Raw genomic sequence first — 15,000 nt, forward strand, 5'->3', positions numbered from 1 at the left:
ATTCCAGTTTGTTCAGGAGTATTTCAATAAGACAATCGAAGTAAAAAGCAAGTGAAATTTATCCCACGTCCCCAGAAGCTGTGGAAAATTTACTTCTCACGGAGAAAATATTTTACTTAAAATTTCCCAATAAATGGACTACAACATAAAAAAATAAAATATATATTATATATGCACATAAAAATACGAGAAAAAATAAAAATCAGATTCTATCCGGAAATACACACGAGACTGTTTCCCTATCGGAGATGAATACCAGTTACCATCCCGCCAAATAATAATATTGTAAAAATATACTCCAGGATACACAGCACGACAAAAACGAAAAGGTTAAAAGACGAAACAGGAAGGGTTTCCTCCCGTGACCGGCTGCAGCTCAGAGGCCGCCATGAACGCGACACCTTTGACTTAATCATATTATTTATATTTATTTATATTTATATACACAAAACTGTGAAATATCAATGGCTGTTGAATGAACGTTTTGAATTTGAATAAAACACACTAGATAGATTTACCCACAATTCGTGATTATATTGAAAATTATTTTAACAATTAGAAAATAGTTTTTTTTTGTCATTCTGTGATTCTCGTTTTAGTTAGGTTTGCATTTTGGATATTTACATTGGGATGAAAAACAACAACAACAACAAAGACGATGATGACAACAATAAACACAGTTCCATGTTGACCAGGCTTGGCGTGATCAACGAAATGTGACCCATCGTCTCAAAACGGTATTATGTCGGAACGAACCAGATGCTTAACAGCCGGATTAAATGTTAAAACTGGTCAAAAATATAAATTGTTGACATTAGCACCCTAGAATATGGTATCCATTCTCCTCAATAAAACAAACAAACTCAACACAAGTCTGATATTTCTGATTATAAATTCAATTTTCAACATCTTAACCTACCGTTTTGAGGCGAAGGGTCACAAATAATCAAGACAAGTATAATAGTCACCATTACTTCACACACGTATCTGACTAATAAATGTCTTCATTGACCTTGTCCAGGCAAAGCAGCTCACAGTAAACGCGACATACAAACTATGTATCCCCTATATCTTCGTGAGCAGTGGAAGGAAATGACACGGATGATTAGAGAGGCAGCCGAGGCGTCCCGATCGGATACAATATGATTAGGAAGCGAAAGGCCTTAAGTCAGTAAATAAGTCATATCTTCAATATGAACGTTTTCATCGAGTCTGGTATAAAACATAATATTTCCTATATCTATAAATTTGGTTGTATCGTTGTTGTCACAAAGTCTGGACTATCAAGCCACGGATTCAAATAGAAACCAACAGAAGACAATTAAAATTATTAACTCACTCAACCCAAACACCGACTAGTATATCCGTAGTTTACCCGGATTACTTTTACCCAATGTCTATTTATTTCATTTTTCTGAGACAAATTATAGGAGCAGTATCATTTTTAGTAGTATTTGCATGTGAATGATAGTTGAATAAAACTATATATGTAGGCTACATGCTCAGTTTTAATACATTTCTTCCAATTTTGAAAAATAGCAAAAATCTCTTAGGATTGAGTGAGTTAAAAAAAAAAACTTGAATTTTCTTTATTCATCCCATTGTGGAAATTTGTCTTTAGGATCTATTCCAAGGGGAAGACTGGAATAACAGCCGCAGTGCAATGCCACAAACTGAGCTACGTCGAGGTGACTTAATTGCTCATGGCCATGCATACAACACCAGCGGGTATTTGAACTCGGTACCTTTCGGCTACGAAGCAAAGACCGTAGGTACCACTAAGCCACGTTGCACTCTTAATCTTAATTCAAGAAAGAAGTCTATCTATCTATCTACCATTTGTGTCAACAAACAGAATGTAAACAAACAAATTGAGACCTAGATATATCAGTATCATTTCATTGTTTCAATTAAAATTCATAACAAGTTGTATGTTTCTAAATTAGCAACAAATCAACACAGAGTTTCTGCATCTTCATCATTTCGAACTCTTCATAATCTTCTGGCTTAACAAGTCTTATAAAGGGATATGATTTTTCATACAAACTTGTCCGTATTTCCATTTTAATATTTTGTTTTAAATTAAACATTTTTTAATTTAAAAAATACAGCTTTTATCTAGCGCAATATCCACTAAATGTGCTCAAAGCGCTTTACAAAAGGGTCCCGGACCAACAGCAACACGAAACATGTAGAACGAGACTATTCGATTTTGCTTTGGTTCCATTTGTTTCCTGGTTTTCTTTTTGTTGGGGGGGGGGGGGGGGGGGGGGGGGATTTGCACTTACAAGATTGAGAGAAAGAGGGTCTAGTTATTACAAACAGGGCTTCCAAGAACAATCGATCTATCTATCAACGTGACGTGGTGTTTAAAATTTGAGTCTTAACTAACTGGTGTCGCATCCAGACACTAGCACCATTTCCCCGTGATCCAAATATAATCAACACAGAGTAACACATTGCCTAAATATTACTTTCAATTTCAAAACATATCAGCATAGGTATAATAAGTCGGCTAGAGAACACAGCTTTAAGATTCGACACACATAAAGATGTCAATTATAAATCAACAATACCATCATCCTACGCGAATAAAGATGTCAATTATAAATCAACAATACCATCATCCAACGCGAATAAAGATGTCAATTATATTATAAATCAACATTATCATCATCCTACGCGAATAAAGATGTCAATTATAAATCGACAATACCATCATCCTACGCGAATAGAGATGTCAATTATAGATCAAAATTTCCATATGTCAGACATATAGATATGTCAAGTGTAGATGAAAATTTTTTCCCAAACAAATACAGATGTCAACTATAATTCTAAAAAGTTCATTTGACACAAATAAAGATGTCAATTATAAATCAACACTTCCATCTCCTACGAATAAAGATGTTGATTAAAGATCAAAACTTACATCATAAATCATAATTTCCACTGACCTGACACGCCCAGAAATGTTAATTAAAGATCAAAACTTCCATTGGACTCGCATAAAGATGTCCATTATAAATCATAATTTCCACTGACACGCATAGAAATGTAAATTATAGATCTTAAAAAATTCATTCTGGAACACATAAACATGTCACGCATAAATCGGCAACATGTCACGCAAAAATCGGCAACATGTCACGCATAAATCGGCAACATGTCACGCATCATAAATCGGCAACATATCATGCATAAATCGGCACTTCCATCTAAAACAGCTAGGAGGTATAGATTATGTGAATTGTAGGCCAAAACGTCATCCCACTTACACACACAAAGACACCAACCAGTTTTAGATCATCCCTTCCGTCCAACAACACACGCATTAACATGTCATTATAAAGTGTAACACTCCACCCATACGTACTGATATAAATATATATATATATATATATATTATATATATATATATATATATATATATATATATATATATAATTTATAGCACCCATTGAAATTAAACGATGACAAAAATGAAGAAGAAAGAAAAAGAATACACACAACATTCATATTATTAATTATGGCAAGCCTAGTGTCTAAACGCGGTCCGACTAAAATCCGTCCGGAGCCGTCCGGCGTAATTTGAGGAGCTTTCGGAAGGCGGAAGACTTCTGGAAAGGTTCGTACAGGTCTGAGGGCCTCCGAATGTTTTAGATGACCTCCGTACGGCAATGAGTCGGACCCTATAAATGGTCATTATCGTTGTTTTAGCTTTGTGATTGTGACGGTCTGTTTTGCTTTGTTTTGTTTTGCTTTTTTCTTCTTTTTTTCCACTATCTAACTGCCAGTCCATTTTCAAAAAAAACAAACAAAAAAACAAACAATTCAAAACACAACAAACCAATGGCCCCCCCCCCCCCTCTCTATCTTTCATTTTATCTTCTTTTGTTTGGTATAGATAGAACGAAGATGATGACACTCAGGTCTTTGTTATTGTTTTTGTTTTTTTTGCCATCCACATATATGAGTGGCCTACTTATCACTAAACTGTATTAACCAGACTGTAAAAGTTCATGGTTACACATATTTTTGTGTGTTGGTCCGTCATACTTCCGGATGGCAATAATAATAAATAACGATAACATTAACGTGCTATATCAATGATATTAAACACACCGTTCAACACACACACAATTAATTTGACAAATCACTAGTGTGTTCTACACATCTACGACAGTCAACACACGTTCCTATATTATCATAAAACACAGGAAAGCGATCGCTACGCCACAATAGGCTTCATCAACACCATTCATAAATTGAAAGAATCCATCATTGCAATATCCTAATATTGTCAATACATCCCATTAAATTTCATCAATATTTTTACTTCGATTTCATTAGTCAGGCTCTCTCTCTCTCTCTCTCTCTCTCTCTCTCTCTCTCTCTCTCTCTCTCTCCCTCTATTCATCTCTCTCTACTCTCTCTCTTTCTCTCTCTCTCTCTCTCTGTCTGTCTCTCTCCACACACACACACACACACACACACACACACACACACGCACACACGCACACATCAATAGTATTGATATCATAAAGAACATCGCTTTGCATGGTAATAAAAAAATCATTAATTAAATGTTTATTTTTTTACATGACAGAAAAAAAAGAGTATTTGTTGTTGTTTTGTTTTTTTATTCATGCGACAACGTCATCAACACCAGCTAAATCCTTTATCAACGAATTCATGTTTTAATATCACAAGAGGCTTTCTATACAGAAATCATAGCATCAATATAAATATTAAAATTAAACAGACAATAGATCATATTTATATAGAAATTTATGAAATATAAAAATGGGATAATCGTAGCAATGATGATGATGATGACGACGATGAAGGTGATATATATCGTCGTCGTCATCATCATCAATATCATCACCATCTAATTTACATACTTTTTTTTATCTAAGTTTATTTCACCAGTCAATTATTGGCATTTTTCATTCTCAAATCCAGTCCATTACAAAAACATAATCTAATATAAAACAGCATAAATGTACAATCATGTACATAATAATAATAATAATATAAACAAGTATATAAAATTTAAAAATAATAATAAATATACAATATTATCATCGTTTTCAAAACACATTTAACTGTGTATGATTAACAATTATTAAACTACAAGCACCAACTCACTCGCAACAACTCTACCCATTAAAACCATCACAAGTCGTGTTATCATGAGATAGGAACGTACATTTGGTAGTAACACCCTGTATAGACGAAGCTTATCAGGAACCAAGTTCTTATACTTCTTGCCACACTGTGAGAAAACCCACTGATTGAGGAACACTTATTCCTATTTTTTTTTTTTTTTGCGACACCCTGTGACAAAATTCACTGTCTGGAGAACAAATGTTCTTACATTTTTGCTCACCCTATGAGAAAAAACCCTGTTTACGAAACACTTGTTCCTATATTTTTTTTTGCTACACCCTATGACAAAACCCACTGTCTGGAGAACACTTGTGCTTACATTTTTGCTACACCCTATGACCAAACCCACTGTCTGGAGAACACTTTTTCTTACATTTTTGCTACACCCTATGACAAAACCCACTGTCTGGAGAACACTTTTTCTTACATTTTTGCTACACCCTATGACAAAACCCACTGTCTGGAGAACACTTGTTCTTACATTTTTGCTACACCCTATGACCAAACCCACTGTCTGGAGAACACTTTTTCTTACATTTTTGCTACACCCTATGACCAAACCCACTGTCTGGAGAACACTTTTTCTTACATTTTTGCTACACCCTATGACCAAACCCACTGTCTGGAGAACACTTGTTCTTACATTTTTGCTACACCCTATGACAAAACCCACTGTCTGGAGAACACTTGTTCTTACATTTTTGCTACACCCTATGACAAAACCCACTGTTTGAGGAAAACACTTGTTCCTATATTATTTGCTAAACCATTCATTGTAAAGTGCTTTTGAGCACGTTTAGTGGATATTGTGCTATATAAAAGCTCACAGAGTTTCACCATCATCTTCTGGATCTCTGGATTGAGACAATAGACTTGTACTTGGCCGGCAACACATACAAAGAACAAAGGGCGATCCCCCCCAAAAAAACAGCTTGAGGGTGAAAAAGGATTCATTCAACACGAATCCGAATCTTCTTCTTCCTCCACGAATCCAGGGAAAGTGTGTGTATTTTATACAACACGCCACGACAACGTAATCAAAAACTTGATGGCGTGGCGTGCCGTGGCGTGGCGTGGTGTGGCGTCTCTTGTTTCCTGTCTGTTTGCGGCATCAAATGGACACAGACTTGGGGGGAACTTGTGACGGTTGGGATGGTGCAATAATACCCATCACGTGGCGAAAGTATCGGGGTGTAAATAGTAAATAGTTGACGCTGGTGTTTTTCTAGGATTTCACACTATAGGGATCTGAAAGCCAAAGAAATAAAGGGTAGAAAGTCAGAACAGTGGATGACTCAATCACGTTTGAGGCAAAACTCAAAACAGAAAAAAAAAAAACCCAACAAAAAAAAAAAACAAAAAAAACAACAACAAACAAAACAAAAAAAGCAAAATCAAAAATGATAAAGACATCAATTTTTTAAAATACAGGATTTATATAGCGCAATGTCCACTAAATGTGCTCAGAGCGCTTTACAAGGGGTCCAAATCCAATATTAACTCTTATCATGTATGACGAGATATGACGCCTGTTAGGCGATATTACATTTTTGTTTTATCCAACAGTGTCAACGCTGGTAACGGTCAGATGCTCGTTTTACACCTGTGAGAAAATGTGATTAAAGAGCCTGTGCCAAGGACGACTATTCGTCGCTCAAATTGGGTCTCGAACCCTGGACCTTCCAATCCGAAGGCGAGAGTCATACCACTAGACCAAATGGGGAGGACAAAAATGGGTTAAACAAATAGTCGAAATGGATGAATGGATGAACAATTTAAATCCAGGTTGTGTGGCTATGTGGCCTTGTGGTATGGCACTCGCTTTCGGATCGGAGGGTCCTGGGTTCGAGCCTCGCTCCACGCATAGTTGAGTGCTTTGGAAAAGGCTATTTTACCAACAATATCTCACCGTACTCAGATGTAAAATGAGTACCTGGCCGTTACAGCGTTGTCTCTGTCACAAACAAAATGTGTAATATCGCCTAACAGGCGTCATGTTTCGTTCTACATGTTACGTGTTGCTGTTTGTCATGGACCCTTAGTAAAACGTTTTGAGCACATTTAGTGGATTTTGCGCTGTAACGTTTGGTAAAAGGGTTGGTTCAGAAATCCATCATTTCATTCAGGATTACCATCAACAAAGGATACATGGATAAAAAAAACATTGACGGAATAGAAATGAATGGAGACGTGTAAGGAATGGTAAATAGACTGATGAATAAAGATCAATAAAGAACAAATGGATGGACTTTAACAAATTAATACTATACAACATTTTTTTAAAAGAAGAAGAAGAAACAAAAGCAGTAGTTAATTTACGGTACATCTATGCATGTATGTATGTATGTGTATATATAAATATATATATATATATATATATATATATATATATATACATATATGTATATATGTGTATATATATATATACATATATGTATATATGTGTATATATATACATATATATATATATATATTATATATATATATATATATTGTGTGTGTGTGTGTGTGTGTGTGTGTGTCCAAACTACCTGCATAGTGCAAAGTAATGAAACTTATCCCTTGTGTAATATCATTTTTACATTGAGTAATGACACACTAGGTGCATGATGCCTATATATCCGTAGTGTAATGGAACCCCAGGTGCATAATGCCCCAGCTATCCATAATGTAATGACACCCTAGGTGCATGATGCCTAGATATCCGTAGTATAATGACACCCTAGGTGCATGATGCCTAGATATCAGTAGTGTAACGACACCTATTGATCGTTTAGTGACAACCCACCAGCATGATGCAAAGCTATATTTAAGTGTAATGACACCTATCCATTGTGTAATGTCACGCATATATTGTTTAATGACACCCTATGTGCACAATGCCCAGCTACCCGTTGTATAATGACACCCTAGGTACACAATGCCCAGCTATCCATGTTATAATGACACCCTCGGTGCATGATGTCCAGCTATCCATGTTATGACACCCTCGGTGCATGATGTCCAGCTATCCGTAGTATAATGACACCCTAGGTGCACAAAATGCCCAGCTATCCATTGTATAATGACACCCTATGTGCATAATGCCCAACTATCCACAGTATAATGACACCCTATGTGCATAATGCCAACTATCCACAGTATAATGACACCCTATGTGCACAAAATGCCCAGCTATCCATAGTATAATGACACTCAAGGTGCACAAAATGCCCAGCGATCCATAGTACAATGACGCCCTATGTGCACAAAATGCCCAGCTATCCACAGTATAATGACACCCTATGTGCACAAAATCCCCAGCTATCCATAGTATAATGACACCCTAGGTGCACATAATGCCCAGCTATCCACAGTATAATGACACCCTATGTGCATAATGCCCAGCTATCCTTAGTATAACGACACCCTAGGTGCACAATGCCCAGCTATCCATTATATAATGACACCCTAGGTGCACAAAATGCCCAGCTATCCATAGTATAATGAACCCTGGGTGCATGATGCCCAGCTATCCACAGTATAATGACACCCTAGGTGCACAATGCCCAACTATCCATTATATAATGACACCCTAGGTGCACATAATGCCCAGCTATCCATAGTATAATGAACCCTAGGTGCATGATGCCCAGCTATCCATAGTATAATGACACCCTAGGTGCACAAAATGCCCAGCTATCCATAGTATAATGAACCCTAGGTGCATGATGCCCAGCTATCCACAGTATAATGACACCCTATGTGCATAATGTCCAGCTTTCCTTAGTATAACGACACCCTAGGTGCAAATAAGAACCAAAAAAGGTCAAAAGACATGTAAAGGCTTGGTTATGAAGCAAGAGGATGTGAAAATAAAGCGAAGCAGGGCTGCATTGTCGGCATACTTACGTCAGACACAGCAGGAGGTTGCGTAGGGTGAATGGTGGGATTGGTTTGTGCTCCAAATGTGGACGATGGGGGACGTGGATGGAAATAGGGAGCTGGGGAGGAGGTATATACGGGGCCGGGGTCAAGGTCGGGGACGGGGACGGGGTCAAGGACGTGGTGGTTCGATGACGTGTTAGGATTCGGGGATGAAATTGAACGGTTGAAAGATTTGGATGAAATGTAGGGATTGGGGTGGGGGGATTGGGAGGTCGTCGCGGGCATGGGATATCCCCCACTAGCCGTGGATCTCAGCGTTCCGTTGTGGCCTCGATGTTTGTAAGGGGGGTCGGAGGTCACATTGTTGATGCTGTCGTTGAAGTTTGAGAAATGGCTGCTGTTGTTGTTGGTGGTGGTGTAGCTGTTGGGGTGGTTGTAGTTGTGGTGGAGGGGGAGGGTAGGGTAATAAGGGCGATGGTAGGCGGGTAAATCCATTTCTATAGCATGAAGATTGGACGGGGGAAAGGGAGAGGGGTAGGGGGGAGGAGATGGGTAAGAGAAAGAGAGAGAAGCGTTTGTTTTGATGCGATAGAAATAAGCAAACGACAATGCAAGTTAATGACTCATTCTATTCCAGTGAATTGATGCTATGCGCTTAGGTAATTTATATGAGGCTCTGCAATTTTTTTTTAATTCCTGGAATGGAATGAGTCAATATCAGCAAAAGCCAAAAAAAAAGTTTAAAATATTTCAAAGTCGAAAGGCTTTTCACACCAAACGTCCATCACCAAGTAAAACAGAGGAAGTGAAAATTCATTTCCTGTCTGTTTTAACGGTATAGTTTGATGGTCAAAGGGATAAATTTAACAAAACGATAAAAATCAACACGTACTTCTTTAACAGGTCTGGTAAGCCAATTTCTTTTGGCCTCAAATCGTATTATTGTAAATACTTTCAAACCAACGTGAAACATTATTCAAGAAAAACAACGTTGAATCAAGTTTTATTTATTGTGTTGGGATATCAGACCTACAAATGTGTACACGTTGATTAAACAAGATAGTGCCAGTTAGTACTTAAAGCAAAAGCATTTCTAAAAAAATAGTATGCTTGAGACACGAAAAAAAAAAATAAAAAAAAAAAACATAAATTTGTATTGCGCATGACTTGGACAAAGCATTGAAAGATTAACAGCGACTATGGGTATGAGCAAGCCATGAGGTAGTAAGAGTGACGTCATAAAGTGTGGTGCAGCAGTGGTGTTAGTTAAAAGTAGAAAATACAGTCAAACCTGTTACAAAGGAATTCATTTGGTTTCTCGCTCGGACACCCCCCCCCCTCCCCTCCTTTTTTTTCCTTTCTCACTTCCAACTTCAAGAAAGCTAAGTCAATCGGGGAAACTTTGCCTCAAATTTGGAGCATTTTGAATAATCTCAGCTCTGTTGGATTTATTGGAGGCGTTAACTCACTCAACCCTAACACCAACTATATCCGTAGTTTACCCAGGTTACTTTTACCCCATGCCTATTTAATTACATTTTTATGAGACAAATTATTGGCGTAGTATCAAAGCTAATGTTTTATAGTGTATGCATGTTGATGATAGTTGAATAAAACTATATATATATATATATATAGTACATGCTCAATTTTAATCCGTTTTTTTCCAATTTTGAAAAAGTAGCAAAAATCTCTAGGATTGAGTGAGTTAATCTTGTATAACATCAGAAAACTGCCCAATACCAAATAGTGTAATTTCCATTGTGGATTAAACAAAAGTTGATCTCATCTTTTTTAATGTTGTTCCGTTTTGAAATGTGCTCTGAATCAGGTCTGACTGTATTTTCTATAGGCAACGAGTGACAAGGTGGGTAAAGCAGAATGTCAGGAAATAGGAGACTGTTTGGTCAATCTGCAGGTCCAGGACAATCAATTAACGCCCTGGGATAGAATACTTGTATAACACCAACACGAACACGTCAATCATTGTCACGTCATAAGGAGGTCAGATTGCAAAATGATTGACGCTATGTATTACAATGAATGACGCTATGTGTATCAATGATTGACATTATATTTATCAATGATTGACGCTATGTGTTACAATGAATGACGCAATGTGTATCAACGATTGACAGTATATTTATCAATGATTGACGCTATGTGTTACAATGAATGACGAAATGTGTTTCAATGATTGACGCTATGTGTACCAATGAATGACGCTACGTGTATCAATAATTGACGCTATATCAATGATTGACGCTATGTGTACCAATGAATGACGCTACGTGTATCAATAATTGACGCTATATCAATGATTGACGCTATGTGTACCAATGAATGGCGCTACGTGTATCAATAATTGACGCTATATCAACGATTGACGCTATGTGTACCAATGAATGGCGCTACGTGTATCAATAATTGACGCTATATCAACGATTGACGCTATGTGTACCAATGAATGGCGCTACGTGTATCAATAATTGACGCTATATCAACGATTGACGCTATGTGTACCAATGAATGGCGCTACGTGTATCAATAATTGACGCTATATCAACGATTGACGCTATGTGTACCAATGAATGGCGCTACGTGTATCAATAATTGACGCTATATCAACGATTGACGCTATGTGTACCAATGAATGGCGCTACGTGTATCAATAATTGACGCTATATCAACGATTGACGCTATGTGTACCAATGAATGGCGCTACGTGTATCAATAATTGACGCTATATCAACGATTGACGCTATGTGTACCAATGAATGGCGCTACGTGTATCAATAATTGACGCTATATCAACGATTGACGCTATGTGTACCAATGAATGGCGCTACGTGTATCAATAATTGACGCTATATCAACGATTGACGCTATGTGTACCAATGAATGGCGCTACGTGTATCAATAATTGACGCTATATCAACGATTGACGCTATGTGTACCAATGAATGGCGCTACGTGTATCAATAATTGACGCTATATCAACGATTGACGCTATGTGTACCAATGAATGGCGCTACGTGTATCAATATTGACGCTATATCAACGATTGACGCTATGTGTCCAATGAATGCGCTACGTGTATCAATAATTGACGCTATATCAACGATTGACGCTATGTGTACCAATGAATGGCGCTACGTGTATCAATAATTGACGCTATATCAACGATTGACGCTATGTGTACCAATGAATGGCGCTACGTGTATCAATAATTGACGCTATATCAACGATTGACGCTATGTGTACCAATGAATGGCGCTACGTGTATCAATAATTGACGCTATATCAACGATTGACGCTATGTGTACCAATGAATGGCGCTACGTGTATCAATAATTGACGCTATATCAACGATTGACGCTATGTGTACCAATGAATGACGCTACGTGTATCAATAATTGACGCTATATCAATGATTGACGCTATGTGTACCAATGAATGGCGCTACGTGTATCAATAATTGACGCTATATCAACGATTGACGCTATGTGTACCAATGAATGACGCTATATGTTTCAATGATTGGCGCTTTGTGTATCAATGATTGACGCATTGTGTTTGAATGATTAACGCTAAGTGTATCCATGATGAAATGAGGGAATACCTTGTGCTTCGTCCTCCATTCCTTGAAGGCCTGACGTGTCTTTTCGTTGTTGACCATATTTACGAGCTGTTTGAGTGGATGGTGAGAGACGGGGGTGTGGGTAGGGGGTTTGAGAGGTGGAAAAGTATAGACAGTCGAGATTAAGGAGAGTTTGATGACTGAATGTGTCTAAGCTGAGGTTAGTTTAAATATATGGAATAATAATAATAATAATAATAATAATAATAATAATAATAATAATAATAATAATAATAATAATAATAATAATAACAACAATAATAATAACAATAATAATAATAATGACAACATCGTGTAGACTGTACATAAGTGAAAAGTGAAATATCTAAGTGGTGACAACAAATAAGAAAAGTAAGATGTTAGTTCAAAATGACTTGTGATAAACATACACAATTTATCTCAAGACTAAATAAATAGGGTACAAGAGTTAAAATACTCTTCGTTTCCGGCACGTCAACTGGGGCTACTGAGGCCACCCGGGGTAACTTAGGCCACTTACTGAAAACAAGATATTGCTTTTTAAAAGATAAATTACATGTAGACTTTATCTTTTAAATAATTAGAACCCAATAGATCTAATAATAATCACTCATGAATTTAACAAGCAACCTTTTTTATTCTTCTAAGTGGCCTGAGTATAACCGGTTGACGGCACCGAATTCTTTGGTAGTGTGGAAACCGGACCAGTCCTCTGAAGGGCCTTGATACTCAATGTTTTGTGTAAGTGGTTTTGGATTCAATAGGTCTGATGTCACGTCCGCCCAGCAACGAGCAGATTAATATTGGTTCTAAACAAAGAAAATCGGTACTTTTTATATTTATTCTTCATGCTTTTTCACATAATGTCATGTGATCAGAATGTATACAATTCAAAAACATGATCAGATTTATAATGTTTTTTTTCCTCTGGATACACGTTTATGCTTGTCGGAGAAGTATTTCATAAGGGTGTCCGCCTTTGTTCCGATAGTTTAGAACCAGTTACTAAGTTACTATGCGTCATTACGAGGGAAGTGACGTCACGACTGTTGAAACCTATTGATAGCAGCAGCTTATGTATCCATAGTATACAACGTTCACTTATTTACAGGTCTGATAGAACCCAATTCCTTATGGGGCCCATTGGTGTAGTGGAAAACTCAACCCATAATTGGAGCTCGGATGTCAGACCTGCATATATGTACACGTTGGGGTATGGGACATGTATATATATATATATATATATATATATATATATATATATATATATATATATATATATATAAAACATCAATAATAAATCCAGCAAAATCTAAAAAACTATAAAGGGGCATAGACACCCAAAATGGCAAAATACAGAAATTATTGATTTTCATCTCATAACTGTATTATATGAATGTACACACATAATTTGTGACCCATCGTCTCAAAATGGTATTACGTCAGAACGAACCAAATGCTTTAAAGCCGAATTAAATGTAAAACTTGTCAAAAATATAAATTGTTGGCATTAGCACCCATTAGTATGGTATCCATTCTCCTCAATAAAACATACAACCTCTACACAAGTCCGATATTTCTGATTATAAATTCAACTTTCAACATCTTAACCATCCCGACTTAATACCGTTTTGAGGCGAAGGGTCACATATATAAAAGTCATTAAAAAGGGGGGGGGGGAGTCATCAGAATTACACAACCAACGGCGGCCATCTTGAAAATTTAGGGTATTTAGTAGGCGGTATATTTAATAATAATAATAATAATAATAATAATAATTGAGCTTATATAGCGCAATATCCACTAAACGTGCTCAAAGCGCTTTACAAGGCCGACAGCAACATATAACATTTAGGACAAGCCATGACGCCTATAGGGCGATATTATAATTTTTTCGGACAGAGACAACGCTGTTGACGGCCAGGTACTCATTTTACACCTGAGTACGGTGAGAGAATGTGAGTAAAGAGCCTTTTCTAAGGACTCAACTATGCGCCGAGCGAGGCTCGAACCCAGGACCTTCCGATCCGAAAGCGAGTGTCATACCACAAGACCACATAGCCGCACGAAAAATGAACAAGATATTCATAATAATTATTATCCCCTTGCAGCAGATCCAAATACCAAACACACAGTCAAACTACGTGTGCAACAACTGCGGTAGAGACTGCCATGCTCTCAACAAGACTGATGAGACTAAAGCCATACAGGGCGCAAACCATCGTCTCTTGAGACGGAAGGATGCCTACCTACCATCCCCTTGTGTGTGACTCACCTTGTTCCTGTAGCTGTTTCTTCCTCTCAGACTTGGGGTAGGGTTTGTGGACGACGGCGCTGAT

The 15,000-nt window shown here is 37.3% G+C and overlaps 1 protein-coding gene across 22 annotated transcripts in view; it reads right to left on the minus strand.

Annotated features, from left to right (window-relative positions):
* Positions 1 to 5,592: 5,592 nt before the first annotated feature.
* The window catches only part of LOC144959892 (roundabout homolog 2-like), a 238,293-nt gene continuing 228,885 nt past the window's right edge, over positions 5,593 to 15,000 (minus strand). For 10 of the 22 annotated variants that reach the window (XM_078892727.1, XM_078892725.1, XM_078892724.1 and 7 more), the window contains 3 exons: positions 14,937 to 15,000; positions 12,665 to 12,730; positions 5,593 to 6,423 (listed from right to left, as the gene is read on the minus strand). The exon at positions 14,937 to 15,000 is cut by the window's right edge and continues 86 nt beyond it. In XM_078892727.1, the coding sequence (XP_078748853.1) occupies positions 6,401 to 6,423; positions 12,665 to 12,730; positions 14,937 to 15,000 (153 nt within the window). In that variant the 3' untranslated portion in view covers positions 5,593 to 6,400. Of the gene's footprint in view, positions 6,424 to 9,066; positions 9,540 to 12,664; positions 12,731 to 14,936 lie in introns of all 22 variants that reach the window. The other 12 variants (XM_078892715.1, XM_078892714.1, XM_078892713.1 and 9 more) reach the window with 3 other exon arrangements.

This window comes from Berghia stephanieae, chromosome 14 (genome assembly GCF_034508935.2).
Source record: "Berghia stephanieae isolate SIO BIC M18660-M18661 chromosome 14, UCSD_Bste_1.3, whole genome shotgun sequence".
NCBI lineage: Eukaryota > Metazoa > Mollusca > Gastropoda > Nudibranchia > Aeolidiidae > Berghia > Berghia stephanieae.